Below are 27,867 nucleotides of genomic sequence, written 5' to 3'. Positions count from 1 at the left end.
TCGGGAGAGGAAGCTGCAGACTCTTCTCAGCCCCGCAGGTGGTTGAGCCCCAGGCCCCTTTGACGTGCTCCCCACGCCCGCACCATCCAGGAGTGACCCCTGGGCTGACCCCAACGTCACCCACCCCAGAGAGGGGCTGGGGCCCCAGAGCAGAGAGGTCGAGCTGGCTGGAAACACAGCTCTGGTGCTTTTTCTTTAGAAAAGCTAAACTTTAATTAGATAGTTTTTACAATGAAAACAGGTACCCAAGGACTGGTCTTAAATGCTCACAACGGTACAAAAGACAAATACAAAACCTGTGGGTGGTGAGCGTGTCCTGGCATCCCCCATCCCTGGGCACTGGCGGCCGTCCCCGCCCCGTTCTCAGACACACCAGGCGCCACCTTTGGTCCCTCAGCCGCGTGGGCGGGGAGAGGGGCTGCACGAGCAAGAAAGGCCCTCTCTCGCGGTCAGTGGGACTGAAGAAAAAATGAGAAAAGACGGAAGTCTAACAGGCAGAGCTGGTGCCAAGGTTAGGAAGTTACACCTTTCGGGGCTAAGTTTAACATTCAGAACTGTAACACTGAATGCAAAAAAGTGTCTTAAATCACACAAAAGGGACCCATATTAAAATTTAGAAAATAAGTCCAAAACACCCCAGAGAAACTGAACCCAAAGCTCAAGCGGGCTGGGCCTCGGTGGCACGGCGGCGGCCCTAGGACGCGTTGGCCATGGGCTTGTACTTCTTGAAGCGCGTCCACTGGCCCGTGGCGTAGTTCATCTCGAAGACCGTGTCCACCAGCATGGTGGTGCTGCCCTGGCCGTCCGACTTGGGCAGGTCCTCCGTGTGCTCGCTCAGCTTGATCTGGATCACGTCGCCCTGCTCCTGGCACGGGTTCTCTGAGGGGGGCAGGGGCCGCTGGGCAGGGGCCTGGGGGCGCGGGGGCGTCCCCCACCCCCGCAGGACCCAGGCCCCCCCCACCCCCCAGGGCCGGCCGCAGACCCACCTCGGGAGCCAGCCATGAAGCCCAGGATGAGGGCCTTCTCGGGCCGTGTGACCTTGTTGGCCGTCTTGAACATCTCCTGCGCGGCAAACATCTGCTCTCTCTGCAGTGGAGGAGCAGGGCTGGGTGCTGGGCCCCGGCGCCCCTGCTGTGGGCGGGGCCGCACACACACACACCCCGCCCCACACACCTACCGTGAGCGACAGGTTCTTCTTGGGCTGCTGCTGGGCGGGGGGCTGGGCCTGGGCCTGGGGGGCCACCATGGCCACCGGAGGCGTCTGGGTGGCGGGGGCGACGGCTGGGGGCGTGGTGGGCGTCAGGGGCGAGGTGGGCGCCGCGGGTGTGGGCGCTGCAGGGCTGAGGCCGCTGTTGTACAGGGGCGCCCTCTGCTTGAACTGTGCCGGCAGCGCGGGGCTGGGGGCGCTGGGCTCCTCGGGGGGCCGGCTGGCCTGCAGGCTGGCTTCCCGGGCAGGCGGGGCTGCAAGCAGAGCAAGGCCTGGGGGGCGGCCGGCAGGGCCAGGGACCCCGCCTCCGAGAGAAGTGCCTGGGCCCTCCTACCCGCAGCTGGGGTGCGAGCCCCGGGCGGCACCTCTGGGCACGGGGCCCACGCCCCCGAGAGCCCCAGCAGGGAGCCAGAGGGCTCAGGCCTTCTGAGACCAGCAGGGAAGACGTCCAGGCGCTAATGGGCTCCTGGGCGCTGGCGAGGGGACGGAGGGCTGCTTCCTGGAGCCCAGCAAGCCTGCCTGACCCCCAGGCCCTCTCTGGCCACCCCCTCCCCGAGGCCAAGCTCCCCCCCGGGCAGGCGACGCTGAGCCCGGGGAGCAAACGCCTCGGGGCAGAACCCACGGATCCCCCTCCACCTTTCCTTCCGCGCCTTCTTTCTCAAACTGTAGGGCTACATGAGGACCCTGAGGCACTGTAACCTCAGCAGCCCCCCTCCCGCTCACAAACTGGGCCTCACACCTGGCACCGCACAAGGGAAGGGGCGCTGCCTGTCTGGACCCGTGAAGGGCAAAGCAGCTGAAACCCCTGGGTTTACTTCTCGAAGCTCGTGCTGGGCAGGAGGGTCTTCCGGCCCCGGCGGCACCAGCAGAGGTCCTGACACCCAAGGAAGCACCACGTGGGCGAGTCCTGGGAAGATGCTGCTCCCTGCCTGGTGGGTGCTGCCTGCTCTGGGTGCCCGCTCACCTGGCGGGGCCTCGGAGCTGGGGATGTAGGATGAGGCAGGGACCACACTGGGCGTAGCCGGCAGGTAGCTCGTGGATGGCAGCGCAGGCTCGTTGTTCAGAGACCCGAGTTTCTAGAAGACAGAGACCATGGTTCCTCTCAAAAGCAGCCCGGGGGCTCAGCGTGAGCCTCTCCCAGTCCTGGATGGGGCCGGCTCCTCTGTGGGCCTCAGCGTCCCGGCCCAGTGTGAACCCGAACCTCCAGCCCCACAGGAGGGCCCCCACCCCCGGGAGCAGGACTGGGGGCACTGCTGTCCCCAGGGATAGAGACTGCTCCAGGCCAGGGGCCCCGCGCTCAGCAGTGCTGGACCCCAAGCGTCCGGCCCTGCCGCCGCCCCCATCCTGGAGCTGCCTTGTTGGGAGGGCGCAGGGTGGGGCGAGGCTGTCCCTGTTTGGTTAGGGACCCTCCCAAACCAGCCATCTTTGAGGTAAGAAGAAATTTTTTTTTTTTTTAAACCACAAAAGCATATGAGAAAAGGAAGACACTCCTTTCAATAAAGTAAGAAAACACAGCTCTGCAATGAGAAGTTTCCCACCACCCAGAAATGACAGACACAGGGCGCCTGGCTGCCCAGCCCCTCCAGGCAGGCCGCACCGGCAGCGAGGGGCCTCCCGCAGGCCGCCCTACCACCCCTGCGGGACGGGGGACGCCGAGGAGCCCTGAGCGCGTGGCGCTGTCCAAACCTGGGCCCGCGGGCACGCCAGCGCCCCGCCGGCGCCACCTCTTCTGCGTGTGTCCACGTACATACGTGTGCATCCGCGCGTGTGCTCCCACGGAACGTGCCTCCGCGGCTAACGCTGGGAATGGGGGCATGTGCTCCGGCCGCCCGCGGCCCTTACCTGTGTGGACACCAGGCCGGCCGCGTAGTCGGGGGTGGCGTTCTCCACGACCGTCTCTTCCTTGGCTGGCTTCTCCACCGCCTCCGCGTCTGCGGGCAGAGCACAGGCCTCAGCGCCCCGGGCGGCGGCCCTCCCGGCCCGAGGCGGCGGCGACTCTGAGGACAGGTCTGCCCCGCAGGCTTGCCCCTCTCCAGCCGGAGGCGGTCTCCGTCTCGGTAGACGAGAGACCAGGGCCTCCGCGGGCGGACGGGCCCCAATACGCACCCAGGGTCTTCCTCCTCCTCTTGGCCTCCCGGCCGGCCCCGACCATATCCAGCTCGGAGATGTCGAGGAGCTGCCGACACAGACAGAAGCCCACCCTCAGCCCCACGGAAGGAGCGCGGCTGGTCCCGCGTGGGCGGGGCTGCCAGGGGACACGCCCACCTTCACGCCCCTCTCCTTCCGCAGGGGCGTCCTCGACGGCGGGATGGCAGTGCGGTTCCCCGCGGGGCTGAAGACGCTGGGGGCGGTGGGGCTTCGGAAGGGCGCCTGCTTCGGGATGCCTTTGAGCGGGGCTGCGGAGAGGACGGGCCGTCAGGGGGCCTCGCGGAGCGGCTACTCCGCCACCGCTGCGTATTCCGCTTGCCTGTCTCCGCCAGAGCCACCCCTGCTGGCCTGCCAAGTGCTCCCCCAGAAGTGCTGCGCCTCCGCGAGGGCAGGTGCCAGGGGCACCTCCCCGTGCCCAAGCACCGGGGCATCGGGTCGGCCTGCCCAGAAGAGCACGCCGTGGCAACCAGCGACACCACAGCCAAACTGACGTCTCTGCCCAAGATGCCAAACCAACAGAGACGCCACACCCAGTCCTTTATCACCACAGACAGGACTCTCAGCTTCCACTTCTTTCTTGCACCTCGGGGTTAACAGATGTGTTACAGGCTAGAGGCCCCACGCTGCAGCCAGAATCACCCTCCCTCTTCCCCTGGGCCCGGCCCCTCATCTCTCTCAAGGGGAAGGCACCTGACACATGAGGAACGGCTCCTTTTGAAGGGGGCCTGGCCCCTTCCCCAGGCATCCAGTGCCTCCCCATTCCTGCCACTGGGCCCCGCCCCAGTGCTCAGCGAGCAGACACCAGGGCTGACTCACACCAAGATCATGTACGGCGTCCCAGGCCCGGTGCACAGGTGGCCCCTTGGCACGGCCAATGGGACAGGGCAGGGAAGCAGGAAGCACCCCTGAACCGCACCGTGGGCACGCTGGGTCGGGGCGCCCGGCCGGAGTGTGGGAAGGAAGGTGAGGGGAGCTTTGTCAGGGGGACTGGCACGTGGGGGGCAGGCAGGGACATTACAGTGAGGGCCCCACCCAAGGCAACAGCCGGCCCTGAGGAGACGGGGCTGGGCTCCCCCCAACAGTGCTGAGTTGGCCGACACCAAGACGGCAGCTCCCACCTGAGTGCTGTGGGCTGTGGGCCCCGCAGGGAGGACCCCCACGAGCCCCTCAGGCTCCCGTGGCAGCCTGGCTGCTGCTCTCACCGACCCACCTGCCCTGTCCGGTCGGCCCTGGGCCTGGGCAGCGTGGGGTGGGCAGGGAGCAAGAGGTGCGCTCCGGCCCCGAGGGAGGGACGAGGGCGCAGACCCGACGACACGACGGCGGCCCGGTCAGCCTCGAGCTTGTAGAGCCCTCGCCCCACGGAGAACCTGGGGCCGGCACGGGGCCGCAGGCGGCAGGACCTGGGGCGGAGGCGGCGGCCCATGCCCTCCACGGCCATAAGGACGAGCGAGAACCGAGACTGAGCGTCTCCCTCCAATCCCGGTCTTTCCTCATCTCAGGCGGAGCCTTCCGGACCCTCCGTAAGCGGAAGAGACCCCCTCATTTCACACAACAGAGCCGGCAGCACCGCAGGGCCCGTGGCCCAGTCAGGTCAAAGTTCAACGACTGAGCTCCCGAGGAAGGGCGAGCCCTCCCCTCCGACCCCGCAGCGGCCCGGCCTTACTCGTGGTGTCCATCTTCCGCAGCAGCCCCCGGCCCTTGGCATGGAAGGGCACCCCCGCACTCCTCTTCAGCTGCTGGGCGGTCTCGGTGGCTGTAAGACAAGGTGGCCTGCGTCAGCGCCCACCGACGACAGCGCCTCCATCCGTGGGATTTACAAAGAAGGTCGAGTTGCGAGGACTGGAGCACAGACGCTCGCTCGTCTGCTTTCAAACGTTACAACTACGCTTTCTGTGTAGGGCGGCGGTCCCCAACCTTTTTGGCACCAGGGACCGGTTTCGGTTTCGTGGAAGACAACTTTTCCTCGTACTGGGGTTGGCGGGGGATGGTTCAGGAGGTAACGCGAGCGGCGCGGAGCGGCAGATGAAGCTTCGCTCGCTCCTTCGCCCGCTGCTCACCTCCTGCTGCGCAGCCCGGTTCCTAACAGCCCGCGGTCCCGGTCCATGGCCCCGGGGTTGGGGACGCCTGGTGTAGAGAACTACACTTGCAGCAAGTAGGGCTCTGGCGGCTGCACCTCCCGGGGTGGGGGGGCGGGAGGGGCCCCGATGAAGCGTCCTCACTGGTGGGTGGTCGCCTGGCACAACCTCACCCTTCCCTTCACAGAAGCATCAACGTGAGGCAGGAAACAAGCTCGGGGAGGGACGGGAGCCCCACGCCCACCCGGCACCAGGTTCTGCCATGGGGGGCTGGGGGCAGGTGCCACTGCTGACCGCACGGAGGGGCCTGGGAGCTGCCCAGGGGGCTGGGGGCCCGGGCCGCGCACTGCCAGCTCCATGAAGCCACAGCGCAGTGCTGACCCCAGGACGCTGTCCATCTGGAACCGAGAGTCACGATGGCTGCTGTGTTTTATTGGGATTCTTTGAAAACGGGGCATTTATACGGGTTATTAATACCAATACCATAACCACTTGCAATAAAAGTTCTGCTACCAGTCAAAGGAATCCATTTCCTGGCCTTTTTCCGAGCAAGTATCTTCCATGTACATTTTAGAAACCACTACTTAAAAAAACATGAATAAAATGACCAAACATCTTTAAAGTCAAATTGAGATCATCTGCAAGAATGAGGCAGGGCTACAGGAGTTAGGACGCAGCCTCTCCAATCTCTTCCAGGCTGCCTGTCTCATCACCCGTGTGACTCAGTTGGTAGATCTCATTTTTGGAACAAAGATTACAAATACTTTAACCTGAAAATTCGGAAGTTTCTAAAGTAGATTTTTAGAACACACAGCTCAGCGTAGCAATCAATAAATTTCTAATAAAAAAAGAAAAAAACTACGTAGAACTCTGTCTTTAAAAGACAGTTAGGTACCATAAAACCTAAAAGAAATCTAAAAATAATAACTACAGACATAGGACAAAAGCATGATTTGCTCGGCAGTCAGTTTTCCCAAATCTGCTGGACCTTCCAGGCCGGGCAAGGCAGCCCCCGCTGAGGAGGGTCCCGACGAGTCCCAGTGCGCCCTAGGCCAGGCGCACCCGCCCCACACCCGCGTGCCGACAGCGGGCACTGAGTCCCAGTGCCTCCTAGGCCAGGCGCACCCGCCCCACACCCGCGTGCCGACAGCGGGCACTGAGTCCCAGTGCCTCCTAGGCCAGGCGCACCCGCCCCACACCCGCGTGCCGACAGCGGGCACTGAGTCCCCGTGCGCCCTAGGCCAAGCGCACCCGCCCCACACCCGCGTGCCGACAGCGGGCACTGAGTCCCAGTGCCTCCTAGGCCAGGCGCACCCGCCCCACACCCGCGTGCCGACAGCGGGCACTGAGTCCCCGTGCGCCCTAGGCCAAGCGCACCCGCCCCACACCCGCGTGCCGACAGTGGGCACTGAGTCCCCGTGCGCCCTAGGCCAAGCGCACCCGCCCCACACCCGCGTGCCGACAGCGGGCACTGAGTCCCAGTGCCTCCTAGGCCAGGCGCACCCGCCCCACACCCGCGTGCCGACAGCGGGCACTGAGTCCCCGTGCGCCCTAGGCCAAGCGCACCCGCCCCACACCCGCGTGCCGACAGCGGGCACTGAGTCCCAGTGCCTCCTAGGCCAGGCGCACCTGCCCCACACCCGCGTGCCGACAGCGGGACTCACATTTCTGCAGGAGCTCGGCCCTCAGCGTGGCACTCTTCGGCTTCCTTTTCAACTGAAAATGTTTCACTGGGGGAGTGAGGGGCCCAGCGAGGGTCGTCAGGGCGTTTTTATTCAAGTACTGGCACTCCAGCGGCAGCATGGCCGACGCCTCACACTCGTTCACTGCTCGTTCGAGAACCAACATGTTAGGAGGTGCATTTCCCTTACGCAGGCCCGATTTTCACCGCTAACGTGAAAACGCACAGTTTCCTGTTTATAGCAGTGGAGCTTCTGCTTCGATCTCAGAACAGAAAACAAGTATCCACTGCCTGCCTGCCACAGGCCAGCAGTCAAGGCCACCAACCTGGGCCAAAGGTCAAGGGCAGGACAGGAGGGCTCAGCAGAATCCCTGTGGGGCTTTTTAAAGGCAGAAGCACCCGGCCCCACCCCAGATGTCCATCAGCTACGTTTGGAAGGGGCTCTGTGCACCCCTAGAGCAAGCGCCGTAGGAAGGGGAAGCCCGGGGCCATCCCGGGTTCCCCCTCAGTCCCCACGGCCCCCGCGGATGGTTTCTCCTGGACCCTCTGAATCCTGGCCCCCACAAGAAGCACCCAGGCACGTTCCCTAGGTCTGTGGGTTCACCAGGCAGTTAGAGCTCGGGAGAAGGCCCTGGGTGGGGAGCACAGACCAGCGCCACCGCTGTTCTTCCTGCCCCCGGGAGGCACGCCCAGAAGCCCCTGGGCAGAAGACAGAGCAGGCCCCTCCCACCAGAGAGAGGACACCCAGGAGGGCGTGGACCTGTCTGGACCCTCATCAAGCTAATCACCAGGACAGAAACATCTTGGGTTTGCGTTCCAATGCTCTGGAAGCATCCATGTAGCTTGTGGGCAGTTACAAGTCAAGCGAAAGCCTACCGAGTAAGAGCGATCATCTCACAGTTAAGAGGAGGCACTGGCAGCCACCCCTGGGGACGGCCAGGCCACCGCCCCTGCGGGACCGCAGGAGCACAGGTTCCATCTTTAAAGGGCTGCAGTTCCAATTCTCCAAACTAGGAGAGGAATTCAGGGAGGAGCAGACCTTCCCATCTTTATATGTTCTAAGTGGTTTTCAGTTCGTGTTCCAGACAAGTAAACTGCTGATATTTTCAACACACAGTTATGAGCATCTACTCCGTGCCAGGGAATGTTCTAGGCTCTGAGTGGGCAGAGCCCGTGCCCTCACGGAGCTGAGTGCGGAGAGGGGTGCCTGAATGTGAAGGATAGAGCACGTACAGTGAGGAGGGAGCCTCTGGGCTGCCCTGTCAGACTGGCCAAAAGCCAGCCAGCAGCGCCCGGGGCAGGGGTGCACGGATACAGCCAGCACGACACAGCACAGCGTGCGACACTCTCGAAGTCAAACTCATGTTACAAAAGAGGGTTTAAAGGAAGACCCATCGCCCTCCGCCCAGCGTAAAGCAAACACACCCAACCTACCCTTTTCTCTAAGTTCTCCTAAAATATCTTGAACGTTGGGATTCTGCTCTTCGAGGTCAAGGTTAAGAGATCCGGTGTCAGGAAAGGACTTCAGAATGTCGGCCACCATGAGAACCCAGGGGTCCGAGTCCAGGGTGGCGAGCTGGATGATCTCTGTGAGGGCACCCTTCATCTGCCGGGAGAGGAGAGATGGCAGTCCTTGTCGCCGACCCCACCCTGCCACCCCTGGCTCAGGTCTGTGGGGCGCACCTTTGCTCGTTCAGACACAGGAAGGAGCCCCCTTCAAGCCCGCCGGAGCTTCTGCGCGCACGGGGCGGGACCCAGTCTCTTCAGCCACCGCCCCCATGCCGGTCCCGCCCTCAGGAGAGCCCCCCCCCCCGCCCCGCCCCGCCCCGCCGCATGCCCACACCTCGCCGGCTGCCCCCGCATCTCCCCACTGCCTCCGGGTGCAGCGGCCCGGCAAACAGAAGGGCCGCCCAAGACGGGGGGCCGTTCCCGCCCCCTGCTGGGGAACCTGCCACTGGGGCGTCTGGGGTGTGGGGAGCACCGGGGTGGGCAGGCCAACGCCGCGGCTCGGCACCTGCGGCGGCTGGGAAGGGACTGGGTATGAAAGGCCGCCGGGAGAACAGGGGCAAGTAAGTCCCCGCACGCCCCATGGCCATGTGACGGGCTCACGTGACAGAGGAGAGCCCGCAGGAGGCCGGGTCCCCCCCCTCGAGGACCTGGGGGACCTGGCTCCGGGGACAGGCCGTGGCCGGCGTGTCTGCTGCGCTCGAGGTGCCGCTTCCTCCCACAGCTGCGAGTGGCCACAGCGGCCCGCGGTCACCGCTGCTTAAGGCCCAGACGCGGGCCCAAGCCTGAATACGGCCCCCCTCGCACCTGCCCTCTCCCACCCAAGCTCCTGGTCCACCTGTCACCCCTCACCTGGCAGCTCCCCCTCGCCTGCGCTGACCCATCCATCCCCTCAGGCTCTGGCTTAACCCTCATGCCCAGCTTCCCACCACCCTCAGGAATCAGGATCCCCTCACCTGCCCCGGAAGCCCCGGCCCGCCTGCCTCCAGCGGTGGTCCAGACAGAATGCCTGGCTGAGCCCCGCATCCCCCCCAGGCGCACGCGCAGCCGAGGTCGAAGCGTCAAGGCTCTGGCATTCCCGCCTGAGGCTGGGCGCCTCCCCTTGGCCAAGCACAGGGCCAGGTGCCAGCTGACCCAACTCTAAAAGGCTGTCTCTTGAAATACATAGAAATAAGTTCTTTTGACGTGTGGCAAAAATCGTAAACGCTTATTTATTTTTTAACATTTGTGCTGGGGGCTTTTTTGATGTTTTAGAAGAATGAGCCCGTCTACCACCTTTCCCCCTGTATTTAGCTGAGCTATCAACTCTTTCCTACATTAAAAACAAAAGGCCAACAGTGAGAAGCCGGTGTACCGCAAAAACAAAAACAAAAGGCACGAAATGAAAAACAATTTTATCTGTCACTTACTATGAGTTAAAGAGTGAAAATGTGTCCCTGGCAAACTAAAGTTATGTAAAAAACATAACAAAGAAGCCCCCCCCATACCTAAGTCTCAAACTAAGTGGCTCCACCCAGATGGCAGGCTGCGCCCTCGGCAGTCACCCCAAAGCGTTAGGAACGAGAGACACACACACTGCGCGTGAGGGGACGCCCAGGTGCTGGGGAGGGGGGAGCCTGCAAATGGAGCTGAGGTGGCCCAGCAGGAGGAGCTACCTCCCACGCCCGAGCCCAGAACTGCAGAGGGCCAAGGGGCAGGGCACCTGGAGCCCTCTGACGCTGCCTGGGGCAGGGCGCAGGCTGTAAGATGGTGCGGCCATTAGAGAAGCCATCTGGCGCTTCCCCAGAAAGACAAACAGGCAGCTCCCTGGTGGTCTAGTGGTTAGGACTCTGTGCTCACACAGCTGAGGCACGCGTTCAACCCCTGGTCGGGAAACTGAGATCCACAAGGCCGCACGGCCAAAATTTAAAAGAAAAATGACAAACAGATAACCACGTGAGCTAACAACTCCACTCCCAGGTACAGACCCGAAAGAACTGAAAACGTATGTCTACCCAAAAACTCACACGTGAATGGCTGGCTGTATTGGTAACAACCCAAAAGTGGAAGCAATTCCAAGGCCATCATCTGATGAATGGATGACCAAAATGTGGTTTATCTATACAACGAAACATTATTTGGCAATAAAAAGACACACGACGTGACAATGTGATGAACCGTGAAAACAGGAAGCTCTGTGAAAGAAGCCAGACCTGAGAGAGCACACGCCGGATGGCTCTGTGCGTGTGAAACGTCCAGGACAGGTCACCCACAGGCCCGGGAGGTGGGACGGTGGTCCTGGGGCTGGAGTGGGGACAGGGAGTGGCTGCCAGTGAGCTAGGGGTTTCCTTCTCAGAGAGACGAAAACGTTCTGGTATCAGGTAGTGGCAATGACTGCACAGCACTGTGATGTACCATAACCACTGATTTGTACACTTTGAAAGAATGAATCCTATGTGAATATCTCAGTTTGAGAAACTGTATGAGGAAAAAAACAGGGGGCCATAAGGCAAGCTTAGCCAAAGCCCGCAGACGTCTCCAAAGTTGGCGTCACACCTGGGCTCCTGCCTGGAGGCAGGAGTGTCCCTGGCCCTGGCTGGGCACCATGTTCCCAGATGTCAGAAGTCCGGGTGCCCAGGAAGCACAGCTGAGCTGTCTCTGGAGGGGGCAGCCTGGCAGTGGGCCGGCAAGGACCGGCCTGTGTCCAAGGGATGGTCCCTGTCACCTGGAACACGGCTCTGGCCCTCCCTGACACGGAGCTCCTGTAAAAGCTGGGCCAGGAAGCATGTGCTTCAGTCCAGAGGAGTCACAATAGTGGAGGAACCAGCAGACAAGGAACCGAGAGTCAAACGGAAAGAGGACAGGACAGAAAACACCAATAACCGCTAGACACGCCTCTACTGAGCACACGATGTTTATGACCAGGTAGAGCGCCACGAATTTTTAAACTCTCTCAAATAAGGACATAAAGCAGAGAAATGAGTTCAAGACACAGCAAGACAACAAGAGGTAACAAAATCAATAAAAAGACCATACCTCAAAACAGACTTAAGACGTCACTAAATCTCTAAGAATGCATTACAATGACAAGGAGCCCCCCAAAATGCTTGAATGGATGACAAGGTGTATGGATGTCATCTTTATGGTGTATTGACAAGGTGTATTGTCATCTTTGTGACAATACCATAAAGACGGACACTTTCCCTCATAAGTCTAGGGTGACCCCACTCAAGTTGCAGAAATATTTTCTTCACAGAACTGGACAATCTGATTCTAAACTTCCTATGAGAAAAGCAATAAACAAAAATAAGAAAAAAAATTTTTTTAAGGTAACAAGAGAAAGATCGATTTTACCACACATTAAAATTACAAATGCCACGTGATTAAATACGTTCCCTACCTCTCACTTTATTCCCAGATAAACTTCAAATGCATCAGATTTCAATTTGAGAAATGAGACTGTAACAGCACAGGAGAAACCACAGAAGTCTCTCTTTTGTACGACTGCTAAGGAAGAAGCCTCTGTAGTTACGATTCTAAACCAAGGAGCCACAAAAGACATGCATTTGAATTTTACTACTTAAGTATGTTTCCCATGGAAAACCACCAAAAAGCTCCAAATTCCCTAAATTAAATCAAGAGAAATGGCAAACTGGGTGAAAAAAATACTTTGCAACTCCTATCACAGGCAATTAAAAAAAAATGCACACATATATGAGTGTGTATACTTTATAGATGTCTATATATATAAAGAACAAACACACATATATAGAGATTGATCTTACATGTCAATTTTTTAAAAGTTTACCACTAGAAAAATGATTTAACACTTTAAAACATGCAAAGGATGCTCAGCCTCATTCAACATAAGAGAAATGCAAAATAAACGGAGGAGGAGATACAATTCCCACTTCAGGGATGGGCAGGGCGGAGCCGGGTGGCCCCTGCTGGCCCGCCTGGGAGGACGGGCATGATGGCGGAGGGCTTTGTGGCACACGCTCCTGAGTCCAACCATCTCAGGCCGAACCCCGAACCTGTCAGCGCTCCCAGGACAGCCTGGGGGTGCGTTAGCAGCAGTGGCTGCAGTCATCTGGGGATTCGGCACTCGGAACAGCGTCTGGCAGGAGCGAGAACACCTCCCAGGGAGCAGGCGACCACACACTGACAAGAACTTCACTGGGCATAACCTCTACCAAGTTTATTTTATTTATTCTTTTAAATTTTTGGCCGCACGGCGCAGCTTGCAGGATCTTAGTTCCCCGACCAAGGATCGAACCCACGCCCTAGGCAGTGAAAGCATGGAGTCCTAACCACTGGACCGCCAGGGAATTCCCTCTACTAACTTTATTTTAGTGATGCTCATCACAATTTATGACGTATGTGCTTTTGCCTGAGTAATTAGCACTTCCAAGAATTTATCCTCTGGATTAGAGATCTAAGTGCAAGACGCGATACTATAAAACTCTCAGAGGAAAACATAGGCAGAACACTTTTTGACATAAATCACAGCAATATATTTTTGGATCCATCTCCTAGAGTAATGGAAACAAAAACAAAAATAAAGGAACCATGAACAAAAAGACAACCTACAAAATGGAGAAAATATTTGTAAATGATGCAACCAACAAGGGATTAATCTCCAAAATATACAAACAGCTCATAAAACTCAACATAAAAAAAACCAAATCAAAAAATAGGCAGAAGATCTAAATAGACATTTCTTCAAAGAAGACATACAAACAGCCCAAAGGCACATGAAAAGATGCTCAACATCGGTAATCATTAGAGAAATGCACATCAGAAGTGCAATGAGGTACCACCTCACGCCGGTCAGAACGGCCATCAGCAAAACGCCTACAAGTAATAAATGCTGGAGAGGCTGTGGAGAAAAGGGACCCCTCTCCTACACTGTTGGTGGGGATGTAAACTGGTGCAGCCAGTTTGTGGAGGTTCCACAAAAAACTAAAACTAGAGCTACCATATGATCCTACAATCCCACTCCTGGGCATATATAAGGAGAAAACTCTAATTCTAAAAGGTACACACACCCCAGTGTTCACCACAGCACTACTTACAACAGCCAGGACACGGAAGCAACCTAAGTGTCCATCAACAGAGGAATGGATAAAGAAGATGCGGTACATGTATACAATGGAACATTACTCAGACATAAAAACAATGAAATAATGCCATGGATGGACCCAGAGATTATTATACTAAGTGAAGTCAAAAAAAGACAAATATTATATATTTGTGAAATCTAAGAAAAATGATACAAATGAACTTACACACAAAACAGAAATAGACCCACAGACATAGAAAACAAACTTATGGTTACCAAAGCAGGGGAGGGAGAAATAAATTAGGAGTTTGGGATTAAAATATACACACTACTATATATAAAAGAGATAACCAACAAGGACCTACTGCATAGCACAGGAAACTCTACTCAATATTTTGTAATACCCTATAAGGGAAAAGAATCTGAAAAAGAATATGTATGTATGTGTGTATGCGTAACTGAATCACTTTGCTGTACACCTGAAACACAACACTGTTAAGTCAATTATTAATATATTCCAATAAAAATAAATAAAAACTACAAAAAAAGAAGAAGAAGAAGAATTTATCCTCTAGTTACCTTGCACACCTGAGAGAATTCACTGCAGCAAAAGACAGGAAACAGCTGCATGTCCACCAACGGGACGGGAGACCAAGTAGATAAAGTAGGTCCTGTGAGGCAGGAAAAAGAATGCAGCTACGGCGTGGGCACTGGTGTGGAAGCATCACCAAGACGGAGCTGCAATTAGCGTGAATCTCTATAACGCATCCATCCTACACACACGGGGGCCCCTCCACTGAGGGCCTGGCAAAGGGGGGCATTAGGGATACGGAGACACACAAGACACACAACCTGGTCTCAACAAGCTCACAGGTGAGCACTAAAGAAACTGAGAACTCCCTTGTGTTCACAAAAACCTACTGCTACAGGTTGCACTGTGCCCCTTCAAGATTTGCTGGAGTCCTTACCCCAAGGACCTCAGAATCTGACCTTATTTGGAGACAGGGCCTTTATGGAGGTCATCGAGTTAAAATGAGGTCATTCAAATGGGTCGTAATCCAACACAGCTAGCATCCTTATAAAAAGGGGATATCTGGACAGAGATGAACACACACAGAGGGAAGATGACGTGAAGGCTCCTGTGGAGAAGCCGGTCACGGGACTAGAGCAACGCCCCTACCAGCCAAAGAACACCTGAGGCTACGAGAAGTTCGGAGAGAGGCATGGATTTGACTCCTGGCCACTCAGAGCTGTGAGACAACACACTTGCGTTGTTCTAAGACATCTACTCTGTGGTACTTTACCGCAAACTAATACAACTACCATGAGGCAACTGCACAAGATTTTACAAAAACGTTTGAGGAGAAAAAAAGGGCGGGTTAAAGACAAAAAAGACCACTGTTATGAGCTGAATGTTTGTGTCCCCCCTCAAGTTCACATGCTGAAACCCTAATCTTTGGGAGGTGACTAGGTGTGAGGGCTGGGCCTTGATGAATGGGATTAGTGTCCTTATAACAGAGCCCCCAGGGCAGGGCTCGCTCTCTCCTGCCGCTGCTGAGCACACAGCCAGAAGGCTGCCATCTGCAAGCCAGGAAGAGGGCCCTCACAAGAAACTGAATCAGCCAGCTCAGACGAACAGTTCATCGTGGGCTTTCTTTCCGTCATCCAAAATTGTAAGAAAATAAATGTCTATTATGTAAATCACCAAGTTTATGGTATTTTTGTTATGGGAGCCTGAGCCTTTAGATGAAATAAAATCATCAGTGAGAATCCTGCCTTTAGCACTCTCGTGGTAACAAGCTTTTATGGGTCTCTGGGGGAGACAGATGCAGAGTAAGTGAGGGGCTTCCCGTTGTTGCTAAGAGGGCAGACTGGCGTGGGCTGCTGGAACACCACACACACAGACACACGTGGCACCGCAAATCCACAAGAAAAGGAGAGTTGGCTTGCATTTCAACGCATGGCTGGGAACCCTGGGCTCAGAACAGAGAAAAATAACACCTTCTCCCCATCCACCCACACCAATGAGGTGTAGTACTGAGGCATTAGACGTGGATCTCTGAACAGGAGAGCTACAAAGTGAGGAGAAACAAAAGCAGCACAGTTAATGACTTCTTAAACAAAACTTCAAAACACAAACCATGAGCCAAAAACATATTACTGTGCATTAAAGGAAAGGTGATGAGCAAATGGGAAGTCTAGCAGGCAGATGGATCTGTAATGTTCAAAACCAGCAGTGTTCCACATTAAAATATACAAACAGGCCCCGCAAACCAACAAGAGGATAGCAACCCCAATAAAACACAGGCAGGTGTTATTAATGGGCAACCTACAAAAAGGAAATCTGAGACGGCAACGAACCCAGCCACAGATACCTCAAGTGAACTGGAAAAAAACCCAAATGTACACACCGCAGCACTTTCCAACCACTGATTTGCAAAAGCAGAAAAGTGGACAAGGCCAAGTGCTGGGGGGTGAGGGAGATCGCACAGGTGCCCACAGTGCGGGCACGCAAATACCTTCTATGACCCAACAATCCCGCCCCTGGGCATAGATTCCAAGTATGTGTTCACAGCCATCCACGGGTAAGGAGCTTTGTGTCACAGCATGACTGCTGTTGTGAGCTGGGGGCAGCCTGCTACCAGGGCTGGAGGGCGGCATGCATGGGGGTGGCAACAGTCGGGGTGCAGCTGAGCAGGTCAGGAGCTGGCACACTTTTCTGTAAAGGGCCAGAGACTGACTATTTCAGGCCCTGGGGGCTACGCAGCTCTGTCTCATCTTTTTTCACTAACCCTTTAATAATGCTCAGAACATTCTCAGTTTACAGACTGCAGAGAAAACAAGCCACAGGCCTCAGTTTGCCAACCCTAGGGTTAGATGAACGCAACACAAGTGGATGTTAAAAACACATTTTGTTTACAAACACTGAGATATGTAAGACAATAGAATTTATATCAATTAAAAATACATGCACCCCCCCACCCCAATTTGAGCAAACACTTTACCAGAGAGGCTCAACACCTTTAGTCACCATGGAAATGTAAACTGAAACCTACTAGAGTGTTTGCATTAAAAAAACCCACCATGCCCTCCACACTCCTCTGGGGATACTGAAATGATACCGGCACCCTGGAAAGCAGTCTGGCAGTCTCCTATCAGGGGGCCTGCCCGTCCTCTCCCAGGCGTCTCCTCTAGAGAAATGGCGACAGTCCACACAAGGACCTGTCCATACGTGTAAACACGTCCATTCAGAGGGACACTACTCGGCAGGAAGAGTTACGAGCTACTAACACACATAACACAAGCGTGAACTCAAGATAAGGATGCTGAGCGAAAGCCAGACAAAAACAGCACTATTAATATAACATTCCAGGAAATGCCAACCAAGCTATGGAGACAGAAAGGAGATCGCTGATTACTCAGCAAGGGAGAGGGACAGGAGGGTTACAAAGAGGCAGGAGGAGAATGCTATCTTCACTGTAATGGTTTTACAGGTGTGCACATGTCACACTACACTTTCAATATGTTTATGTCAATTATACTTCAAATGAAAAAAAGTCCCTAAAAACAATACACATCTTTAAAGAACACTCACACAAAAACACGTAATAGAACAGAACAGGGCAAGTTGCCACCTATGGGGAAAGTGGAGTAGGATGTGGGAATAAAACAGAGAAGCTAAACAGAAGAGACTTTGAAAGGAAATCAGTAAATAAGTTTAACAACAGAATAAGAAAGAGACGGAATAAGTCCGATGCTACCCAGATCATAACAGGCAGGAAAAAAAACGGCTTGAAAACACCAAAGAGGCTGCACAGAAAACAGAGGGAAGTCTCCCACACACCTGACTGGAGATTCAGAGAGAAAGGGAACAGAAACTGGGACCAAGGCAAGGTCTATAGAGGAAACTGTTAAGAATTAACAGATGAAAGATAATCACAATTTCAAGAAGCCCAACAGACTTTGTAGGATAAAATTTTAAAAATTTTTTCACCAAAACACATCCTAGGAAATTACAGAACTACAGAGTGAAGCCACTGTCCTGGGCCAATGGGCCCAAGGCCCTCAGGGGCAATCCTATGGCCTGACATCAAGTTACTGACTCGCTGGGACCACTGGAGTCCCACGCCAGAGGCACTATGGGCACCTGACCACAGAAAGGAAATGACTGAGGTACTTGACTCTGGGGGACAGTGGAGTTTAGGTAAAATTCCAATGAAGTGGCGAGTCTGTGTGTAAAAGGTCAGTGTCAGAACTGTCAGGTGGACCTGGTCCAGTTTCCTTAGAAACAACAACAGTGAGAGACGTGGGTGTCATGCTCACACACCCCTTATCCGAGCCTCTGCACCTGGGCTGGAAACTGAGGCTGCTTCTTTGTGTCAAAGTGTCTTAGATCCTCCAAGCAAAAGTGGGGTGTTTCACTATTACTGATATGACTTTAAACAGCAGTTTCCGAGAGTCTGTGATCTTCATTATTTTAAAAATTTATTTATTTATTTATTTTTGGCTGCGTTGGGTCTTTGTTGCTGTGCGCGGGCTTTCTCTAGTTGTGGTGAGGGGTGGCTTCTCTTGTTGCGGAGCACAGGCTCTAGGCGCATGGGCTTCAGTAGTTGTGGCACGTGGGCTCAGTAGTTGTGGCTCACGGGCTCTAGAGCGCAGGCTCAGTAGTTGTGGCACACGGGCCCAACTGCTCCGCAGCATGTGGGATCTTCCTGGACCAGGGCTCGAACCCGTGTCCCCTGCGTTGGCAGGCGGATTCTTAACCATTGCGCCACCAGGGAAGCCCAAGTCTGTGATTTTTAGACCACAGAGTTTCTCAGTGAATAAGGCAGCCATAGTGATTAAAGGGCATGCTGTGACGATTCACAACTGTGACATGTCCTTGGGGAAACACTGTTTCTTATTCACTTGGCAGCTGGCCTGACCTGTTACCCCAGGTGATAAATATGTAGCTATCCCAGTCACTGATCCCTGGAATCCCTAGGCTTCCCACAGCAGTCTCATGAGTTGGATAATTTTACATACTAAAGAGTTACCTCAGGCAGCCCTAAAACTCTCCCCAAAACTTCCTTTGGTGGCAATGCTAAGGACTTGGACAAGAGGGGTCACTGGTTTTATCAGTAGCAGCATTTACAGGTTCCTCAAGGCCCTTTCAAATACAGCTAAAACATGAAGTCCGCATTGACATTTTACGACACTCTGTAGTTAGCAAAACACCTCATGTACATTGCCTCCTGACATCATTCTTACTTCCTGGACCAAATTCTAAATTCTTTGAGAGCAGGGGCCCTAAATCACTTCTGTGCCCCTCACTGAATAAACTAAAATACTGGACCATTAAAATCTCTTTTCCTCTTCCCTCCTTTTAGTTAACAACTGTTGCTGACTTAGCTTTTAAGAGAAATAGATACATCACAAAACAAGTGAACTGGTTTCGAGATTTCATTAAGAAACTCAAGTTGTAGCAGACGCTGTGTACGATGTTTACTTTTATATGTCCCGGCCAAGGGGTCAAAAGTTATTCTTGGTGTGTCTATGAGGATGTTTCTGGATGAGATTAGCATCTGAATTGCACAGACTGCCCTCCCTAATGTGGGTGTCCCTCATTAAATCAATTGAAGACCTGAACAGAACAAAAAGGCTGAGTAAGATGGAACTCCTTCTGCCTGACTGTTGAGCTGAGACTTTGGTCTTTTCCAGTCTTGGGACCTGGATGAAATACTGGCTCTTCTTGGGTCTCCGACCAGCTGGCTTTTTAGACTGGAACTACACTTTAGCTCTCCTGGGTCTCACGCTTTCTGGCTGCAGCTCCTGGGACTTTTCAGGAGGCTTTTGTGAGCCAATTCCTTTCAATAAAAACCAGCATCTCTCCCCACTCCCCCCGCATGTGTTATATATACGTATACGTAAGGTACACACGCATCTTATTTGTTCTGTTTCTCTGGAGACCCCTGGCTAATACAGTGCAGAACACACGCAGCCCAGCCATCTAGTCCCCCTGTATCTATGGTCCTATGTAAAAAAGCTTCATCTTCAGAATGTTATCCCCTAAGGCATCAGACCCTAAAGAAAGATAATTAAAATAGCTAAGTGAATTGGGATGTTTTGGAAAGTTTGTTTTGTTTTGTTGTTTGACAACTGAATATATACTAAAAATGCCTTTCAGAAAACTAAATTATCCAGAATGGCCTAGTTCATTTTCAACCTAGCTAAGCAAGTTCTTCATTATAATTTCTTGTAATGCAGACAGAATCCAAGAACAAACTATGTATTTTAAAAAATCAATGAAAGAAAGCTGGTACACCTATATCAATGCTGGACAAAAGCAGACAGAACATTACCAACTACAGAGACCACTATCTAAAGACCCACGGTTCAGTTCACACGGCAACAGTAACAATTCCAAACTTGTGAGCACCTGATAACATCACCTCAAAATGCAGAAAGCAAAAGTTGATAAAACTATAAGGACGGACAAATCCATAATCACAACAGAGATAAACACATCCCCTCATTAACTGATAATTTTTTAAATCAGCAAGAATACAGTAGACCTGTACAACACGATGAAACGAATTTGACCAAATGAACATATACTGGGCAATGGATCACAAAACTTGATCATAAAAATGCTTCTGAAACTCACTTGCAATGTTTACAAAAACTGACCATCTATTTTGCCATTAAGCAAATCTTAAATTTCAAATGACTGAAATAATATAGACTATATTCACTGACAAGCACTCAATCCAGCTAGAAATCACTAGTAAAAACATAACTAAAACCTCCCTCCCTCCAATGTATGGAGATTAAGAAACATTTCTAAATTACAAAAGGGTCAGTGAGGAAATCATCATAGAAATTACAAAATATTGTGACTTGGTAATGAAAACACTATCAAAACTCGTAGGATGCAGTGATTAGAAAATAACCAGGACTTCACTGGTGGCGCAGTGGATAAGACTCCGTGCTCCCAATGCAGGGGGCCTGGGTTTGATCCCTGGTCAGGGTTCGAACACTGGGTTCGATCCCTGGTCAGGGTTTGAACCCTGGGTTTGATCCCTGGTCAGGGTTCGAACCCTGGGTTTGATCCCTGGTCAGGGTTCGAACCCTGGGTTCGATCCCTGGTCAGGGAACTAGATCCCACATGCATGCCGTAACTAAGAGTTCACATGCCACAACTAAGGAGCCCGAATGCTGCAACTTAACTCCCAGTGTAACCGAATAAATAAATAAAATAACCTGTGGGACCTCCCTGGTGGTCCAGTGGGTAAGACTCTGCACTCCCAATGCAGGGGGCCCAGGTTCAATCCCTGGTCAAGGAACTAGATCCCACATGCATGCCGCAACTAAGAGTCCGCAGGCCGCAACTAAGACCCAGCACAGCCAAAATAAATAAATAACCATTTTTTAAAAAATGATAAGAGAATGTTATTATCTACTTTATGCTAATACATTCGAAGTTTTAATAGGAACTGCCAAATCACTAGAAAATATATAATATCCAGAAAAGTTTACTTACGAAGAACATAAAACCAAGCATCAACACTAAAATATGTTCCCACAAAGAAAATCCAGGCCCCCAGATGGCTTTATCACTAAGTTCTACCAAACATTTAGAAAGAAATAATTCCATTGTTAGACAAACTTTCCAAAGAAGGGGAAAATAGAAGATACATTACCACTCCTTTTATAAGGGTAGCATAACTTCAACACCAATATCTGACAAAGACAGTCTGGGAAAGTAAAATTAGAGGTTAATCTCACCCATGAACACAGAGACAAGATTCCTACACAAAATACCAGAACAACATAATCCTACATATAAAATGACCAAGTTAGGGATATGCCAGGTTGGTTAACAGCTAATGCTATTCTGGGACCTCCCTGGTGGCGCAGTGGTTAAGAATCCGCCTGCCAATGCAGGGGACACGGGCTCCATCCTTGGTCTGGGAAGATCCCATGTGCCGCGGAGCACCTAAGCCCGTGCGCCACAACTACTGCGCCTGTGCTCTAGAGCCCGCGAGCCACAACTACTGAAGCCCACGTGCCTAGAGCCCGTGCTCTGCAACAAGAGAAGCCACCGCAATGAGAAGCCCGCTCACCGCAACAAGGAGGAGCCCCTGCTGGCGGCAAGTAGAGAGAGCCCGCCCATCAATGAAGACCCAAGGCAGCCAAAAAACAAAAACAAAAAACACAATGCTATTCTGTAAATGTGGCAAACTATATGTCAACAGACATTATAAACATTTGATAAAATTCAATATTCATTCATGTTCACATCTACTACAATTGTTACCCCCAAACCGGGTTCACCTCTTGATGAGTGTTGAGCCAAAAGACACAACCAAGCCCCAAAGAAGGAAGGATGTATTCCTTGCAGCCAGTAAGGGGAACAGCAGGATCTTCCCCAAGCCAAAAGTGAGGACGTTTTAAGCTAAGGGTACATGCATATTCATGAGGGGGCTTTGGTGGTTGACGGAAGTCACATGGCTCAATGTCAGCATTCCATCCTCCGCCTGCGTGGGGGTCTTAGTTCTTGCAGAACTCAAAAGATGTGTATCAGATTATTACTTACATCCCTGGAGGAAGAACTAGGACTCTGCTTTATTGCCGAACTACCATTTCTTAACGGCTTTTCCTTTGTTCCTGCATTCTCTCACTTCCCTTAAGATCCTTAATTACTGAGACCTGTTCAAGGGCAAGCATTGTGGCCAGGCTTCGATCCCAACACGGCTTCGGCCAAAAATGGCTTTTTCTTATTTAACGTTTTGGCCGTGAACTCAGGACAAGTATGGTTAATAAACAGGTTATGCGGGAGACAAACTTCCACCCACCCCAGGCCACGTTCTTGGAGCACTCTGCACAGGAGAAAGACTCTGTATAGGCGGAAGGCAAAACTGGACATCTCTGACAAGACAACAGGGAGTTCCCTCCCCCGGCGCCCCAGCAGGGAAGCATATCCTAAGAGTACACCTGCTTAGATACGGCTAAGAGCTTCTGTGACTCTGAAGGCTCCATGGAGAAAGCTAAATCAATCACAACTGGAAGAAATCTGCAACATACACATCCGAAAAAAGGCTGCTATTCAACATTTATTTTTTAAAAAACTCCTACAAAGCGGGAATTCCCTGGAGGTCCAGTGGTTAGGACTCCACGCTTCCACTGCTAGGGTTCAATCCCTGGTCCGGGAACTAAGATCCTGCAAGCCGCGCCGTGCAGCAATAAATAAATGTTTAAAAAATAATAATAAATAAAACTCCTACAAAGCAATGAAAAAAATACATGGGGGGAAAATTTTTTCTTGAACAATTAACAAAAAAGAACATCAAATAATGAATAAGCACATGAAAAGATGCCCAACCACAGGCATACTCAGAGAATGGAACACTATTCAGCAGTGAAAATTACACCACAGCGGGGCCGCAGGTTGGATGAATGTGTCAAGGTGTCAACAACACGAAGAGGACAGACACACCCACATCACTCACGCGAAACACACGATATGATACCGTAACATTAAGTTCAAGCCAGGCAAAACCAAACTGTACTGCTGAAAAACGCCTATACAACTGATAAATCGCAAGGAATGGCAGAGAAGTGATCACCTCCCAAAGTGAGCGAGGGGAGAGGGCAAGGGTTGTGACCCGGCACAGGTGGGGGAGGTCTCTGGACACAGCTTTATCCTGTTTCTCTTGTACACGTTATATATAAAAAAAAAACTATCAACTATAATAACGGGGCAGTCACTGCGACAGTAGTTGGGGAACGTTTAAACAACTACGGCGCCTCAACATTTTGAAAAACTACTTACTTGGCGCACAAAGCGACACAATTTACCGTTAAGGAAAACAAGCAGAGAAGAAGTCGGACAGACCCACTGATGAGAACGATGCAAGAACACGAGCGTGTGGCAAGAACCCAGAGCGCAGGGTGACCGAACCGGGTGGGTACCCCGACAGGTGAAAGCAAGAAAACCGAGGTGGGCGCTGAGCCCGAGGCGGGCCCCCGACAGCCCGACCCCCCTCCCCCCGTCCGGGCACCTCGCCCGCGGCTCCGACAGGTGCAGGCGGGCGGCTAGGGCTCGCGTCCACCGCGGGGGGGCGGTGAGGAGGGGAACGGGTCCGCGGACTGCGAGGGTCCGAGGGGCGGGAGGGGGGAGGGGAGGGGACGGGAGCGGGGGAGGAGGGTCCGCTAGGGCCGGCGTCTCGGGTCCCGGGGAGGCGCGGCCCCGAGGGGGAGGCCGGCCCCGCGTCCGCACCGCCGCCCGCCTCACCTCGTCCACCGTGCGGCGCGGGAGGTGCAGCGTCCCGAGCAGCAGCTTGAGCTTCACGGCCGACGAGAGGCCATGGAAACAGAGGCGGATGTTGTCGATAACCGCAGCCGTGAGCAGGGACGCGATGCTGGGCGGCGCCCACAGCTCGTCCGTGGCCCCCAGCTTGTTGTGCAGCCACAGGCCCGTGTCGCTCTCCCGCATGGACGCCATCTTGAGGGGGAAAAAGCCGGCCACCGCCGAGCCGGCATCTTATGAGGACACCTACGCGCCCGCGGCGAGGACCCTCAACATGGCGGCGCCCGCAGGGCGAACGGCGGTGACGTCACCAGAGGAGGCGGGGCCTCGGAGAGCCGCTTCGCGGCGGCGCGAGGACCGGCCGTCGGCCGCCGTAACGTAACATGGCGGCGCCCGTGGCCGGATCTCGAGGGCCGCGGAAGATGACGTTAGCAGAGGAGTGGGCTGGCTCGGCCGACCTACTTCCCCTTCAGCCCTGAAGTGGACGGAATCCCGACGCGGCGTCTGGCGAGAGCCCCCGCCCCTCCACGGACGGCCGCCGGGGGGCGGCCAGGACGCCGGGGTCCCGCGCCGCTGGGAGCGAGGTTGTCGAGGTCAGAAAGACATTTAGGGAAATATTTGCCAAATAGAGTCGGGTGGGGTCCAGTTCTCGTCCGTTCCCTAGACAGCCCGCGTGCGCTGACCACCTGCGACGTGCCTGGCACAGTTCCAGTTGCTGGGGACACAGCGGTGAGCGAGTCGGGCCCAAACCTTCGCCCTTGCGGGGTCGGCGATCCAGAGGAGGCGGGCGAGGGGACCGAGTGACGGGAGTGCCGCATACCCTGCACATCAGGCCTGCAGGCTCCTGGGCGAGCTTTCTCAAGCCTGGCAACCTCTCTGGTCCCCAGTGCTTTGTCCCAAGACAGGACTGAGTGATGACGCCCGCGGCTGACCCGCGTCCTCGGGCTTAGCTGCAGGCGACCTTCTCCAGGTACCGCGGCCCCGCACCTACCGGGTCTGGGCCTGCCCTTTCCAGATGCCAGAACGGGGTGGGGTGGACACCAGCGGACCGCTGGGAGTCAGCCCTGCCTTGGGAGGCGGTTCTTACCAGCCACAGACCCCAGCCAGGCTTGTGCATAATCAAGGACAGCACAGAACTGGGGCTTCAGCCCACAGCGGTGCCCTCTCCCTGGAGGGAGGGAGCTCCTGCCTGGCCAACCCCTTTGTTCACCCCTTTGTTCCCCGCAGGCCGGCTTCCTTGCCTGCGCCCAGAGATCTGTGTCATAGCGCAGAATCGGGCTAGTACCTCTTGTGGATGAGGACAGCAAACTTGGAGGTGCTCCCAAGCTTGTTGGCAGACCGAGAGGGGTGGGGACTGGTGTACCAGGCGTGGCCGGGGCCCTTTTCCGAGGAGGGCACGCTGCCCCTCAAGTGAAAAGAAGTCGCATGCAGTGAGCAGGAGGAAGGGTGCCCCAGACAGGGGGCAGCTCGTGGTGCAGGGGGGGCCCCCAGCCCGGCCTCCTGGTTCCTCCCGTCCCAGCCGCTATGTTTCTTCCTCTGCCCCCTCCCGCCCACAGCTTGGACCCGAACCTCATCATCTCCGTACCTGTGTACGAGCCCCCCTTCAGATTCCCCTCTGCCACCAGAGCCACAGCGCCCCGGCCTTTGCACTTCATCCAGACCTGTGAGGGGAGAGGGTCAGGGAGCACCCAGTGCCTCACCCGTCTTCAGGTACCTGGGCGGTGGAGAGGTCAGCAGTCCAGACCCTTCCCGTCAAGCCTGCTGTCCTCCGAGATTGGAGTGAGGCCCGACTCTGCTTTTATTCTACTTGAGTCGGTTTTTCTTCCTTCCGCCAGCAATCCCGAAGCCCAGCACTACGTGTTGAAACTGTGTCCTGATGTGTGTGTCAGACATAAAGTACTGTTACGTGTATGTTGGTGTCTTTGGTGGACAGGTGCGATTGTGCTGATCTTGTATCCACATTTTAGCTTTCCATCCCCCTAGGATGAAACCCTCACCTTGCTTCCAGTTGCCCCACCCTATGGACAGTCTACAGTGAGGACCCTCCTACAAGGCCCTCTCAGACTACATGTAAGAGTCTGGGAGGTGCATGCCCCAGAGTCGGGGTGTTGGCCAGAGGTCACCAGGTAGTGTTAAAGAGGGCTGCTAAAAGTTCTCTAGGCGGACTGTGCTGGTTCACTTCCCACAGTTGACACAGGCTTGCGAGAGCCAATTGCTAAATTTTCAGGAATTTTATAAGCTTGTCATTAAACACTGCCATTGTTAAAAATGTAACTTCAGGGCTTCCCTGGTGGTGCAGTGGTTGAGAATCCGCCTGCCAGTGCAGGGGACACGGGTTCAAGCCCTGGTCCGGGAAGATCCCACATGCCGCAGAGCAACTAAGCCCGTGTGCCACAACTACTGAGCCTGTGCTCTAGAGCCCGTGAGCCACAACTACTGAAGCCTGTGCACCTACAGCCCGTGCTCCGCAACAAGAGAAGCCACCACAGTGAGAAGCCCGTGCACCACAACGAAGAGTAGCCCCCGCTTGCCGCAACTAGAGAAAGCCCACGCGCAGCAACAAAGACCCAATGCAGCCAAAAATAAATAAATAAAATAAATTTTTTAAAAAATGTAACTTCATTGTATTGTATTCATTCACTATTACCCATTTCTGTCTGTTGTAACTGACTGGGATGGTGGAGGTCTGTATAACGTTGTACACCGCGCTTCTCATCGAACCCCACTTTCACAGATAACACACTGGCAGCTTGAACGCAGCAAAGGTGGGAGTACTTACACCACGGATATTGGCAAATGCCACAGATCAGGGCTTGATTGTCTAGACTTAAAGTGATAGAGAGAATGCTAACAATGAAGATTAAACTTAAAAAGTATGTTGTGTCCGTAGTCATTACATTGTAAATAGCACACACACGATGTATAAACATATTCTGTAACCTAATTTCTTTCCTCAGTGGAGTACATGTCCAGTGAACCCAAACATCTTTAGTTTTTCTCTTAATGAAAAGCAAAAGTAGCAAAACTTAGGCTTGTTTAGCAGTTAATGTTCCAGTGTCTTATTTGGGAATGACCTGGGTACTCGAGGAATTCCTGCTGTGAATGGAAGATATTACCTATCAATATGTCATGTCAGTAAACAAAGGATGTTGTAGCCATCAGTCGCTACAGCCGCATCCCGGACGGTGAGCCACGAGGGAGCTCAGGATGGAGACAGGACGCCACCATCAAACCGTCAGCCGCTGCATCTGCCCCGCCCCACACAGGGCACCCGGAGGAAACTCAGGCTGCCAAAGCACGGGATACTGGCCCCAGATGGCTACGATGCGTAGCAAAGGAATGATGTCATTAACGGTGATCCTTTGAAGCTCCGACTACCTGGTCTTTGTTACAAAATACCCTCTGCATCCTGGCCCCTCCCTCACCTCTTCAGAGCAGTCTCTCTGCGTTATCTGAGATGCTGTGTCCTGGACTTAAGTCCTCAGTTTTGTCCACCAAATAAAACAACTCAACTTTTAGGTTGTGCTTTTTTTTTTTTTTCAGTCTACACCATCTAACTTAATTTAGCAGTTCCAAGTTACTAAAAACCTGGAGGAACCCTTTTAAGAAGACAGTCCTAGAACATAATTACTCCTAAAGAGTTCATCTAAAAACTCTTACCTCATATACACTTAATTTACTTAAAAGTTTTGACTTGGCCTCTGTGCACCAGTGCCAAATCAAATCTTGGAGGTAGAGTTTTGGGTGAAGTAGAAAAGAATGGCTTTATTGCTTTGCCAGGCAAAGGGGGACACAGGGGCTCATGCCCCTCAAAACTGTCCCAACCCGGGAGGATTTGGTGAGTTTTATAGCAATGGTTCAAAGGCAGGTTGCTGATAAGGATCTGAGTGTGTGCAGGGCCTGTGCTCCTTTAATCTG

General features: G+C 53.7%; 1 protein-coding gene and 1 long non-coding RNA gene across 4 annotated transcripts; one reads left to right on the top strand and one right to left on the bottom strand.

The window, feature by feature from the left end:
* Positions 1-199: 199 nt before the first annotated feature.
* NELFA (negative elongation factor complex member A) lies at positions 200-24,189 on the bottom strand. Its single transcript, XM_082653894.1, has 11 exons — positions 23,935-24,189; positions 8,546-8,717; positions 7,095-7,256; positions 5,019-5,108; positions 3,473-3,603; positions 3,314-3,383; positions 3,050-3,138; positions 2,172-2,283; positions 1,178-1,461; positions 987-1,086; positions 200-879 (listed from the first exon to the last, which is right to left on the bottom strand). The coding sequence occupies exons 1-11, from the start codon at positions 24,142-24,144 to the stop codon at positions 695-697; spliced, it is 1,605 nt and encodes a 534-aa protein (XP_082510020.1). The 5' UTR covers positions 24,145-24,189; the 3' UTR covers positions 200-694.
* A 233-nt stretch (positions 24,190-24,422) lies between these two features.
* Positions 24,423-26,566, top strand: LOC309822142. Of its 3 annotated transcripts, XR_014296704.1 has the most exons (3): positions 24,423-24,678; positions 24,837-24,919; positions 25,506-26,566. It is a non-coding gene; the product is annotated as an uncharacterized lncRNA (long non-coding RNA). The 3 variants fall into 3 exon arrangements; XR_014296703.1 differs by lacking the exon at positions 24,837-24,919; XR_014296705.1 differs by having other exon boundaries at positions 24,423-24,919.
* Positions 26,567-27,867: the final 1,301 nt, after the last annotated feature.

This window comes from Grampus griseus (assembly GCF_964374135.1).
Source record: "Grampus griseus genome assembly, chromosome: 4".
Lineage (NCBI taxonomy): Eukaryota > Metazoa > Chordata > Mammalia > Artiodactyla > Delphinidae > Grampus > Grampus griseus.
Note: the sequence above shows the minus strand (reverse complement) of the source record. Positions and strands in the feature narration are given on the sequence as shown.

Excerpts from the sequence above, each read along its gene's own strand:
- NELFA (XM_082653894.1), bottom strand. The coding sequence starts at position 24,144 with ATGGCGTCCATGCGGGAGAGCGACACGGGCCTGTGGCTGCACAACAAG. Across the intron at positions 8,718-23,934 it reads CGCGCCGCACGGTGGACGAG|ATGAAGGGTGCCCTCACAGA; the intron begins GTGAGGCGGGCG and ends CTCTCCCGGCAG. Across the intron at positions 880-986 it reads CTTCATGGCTGGCTCCCGAG|AGAACCCGTGCCAGGAGCAG; the intron begins GTGGGTCTGCGG and ends TGCCCCCCTCAG.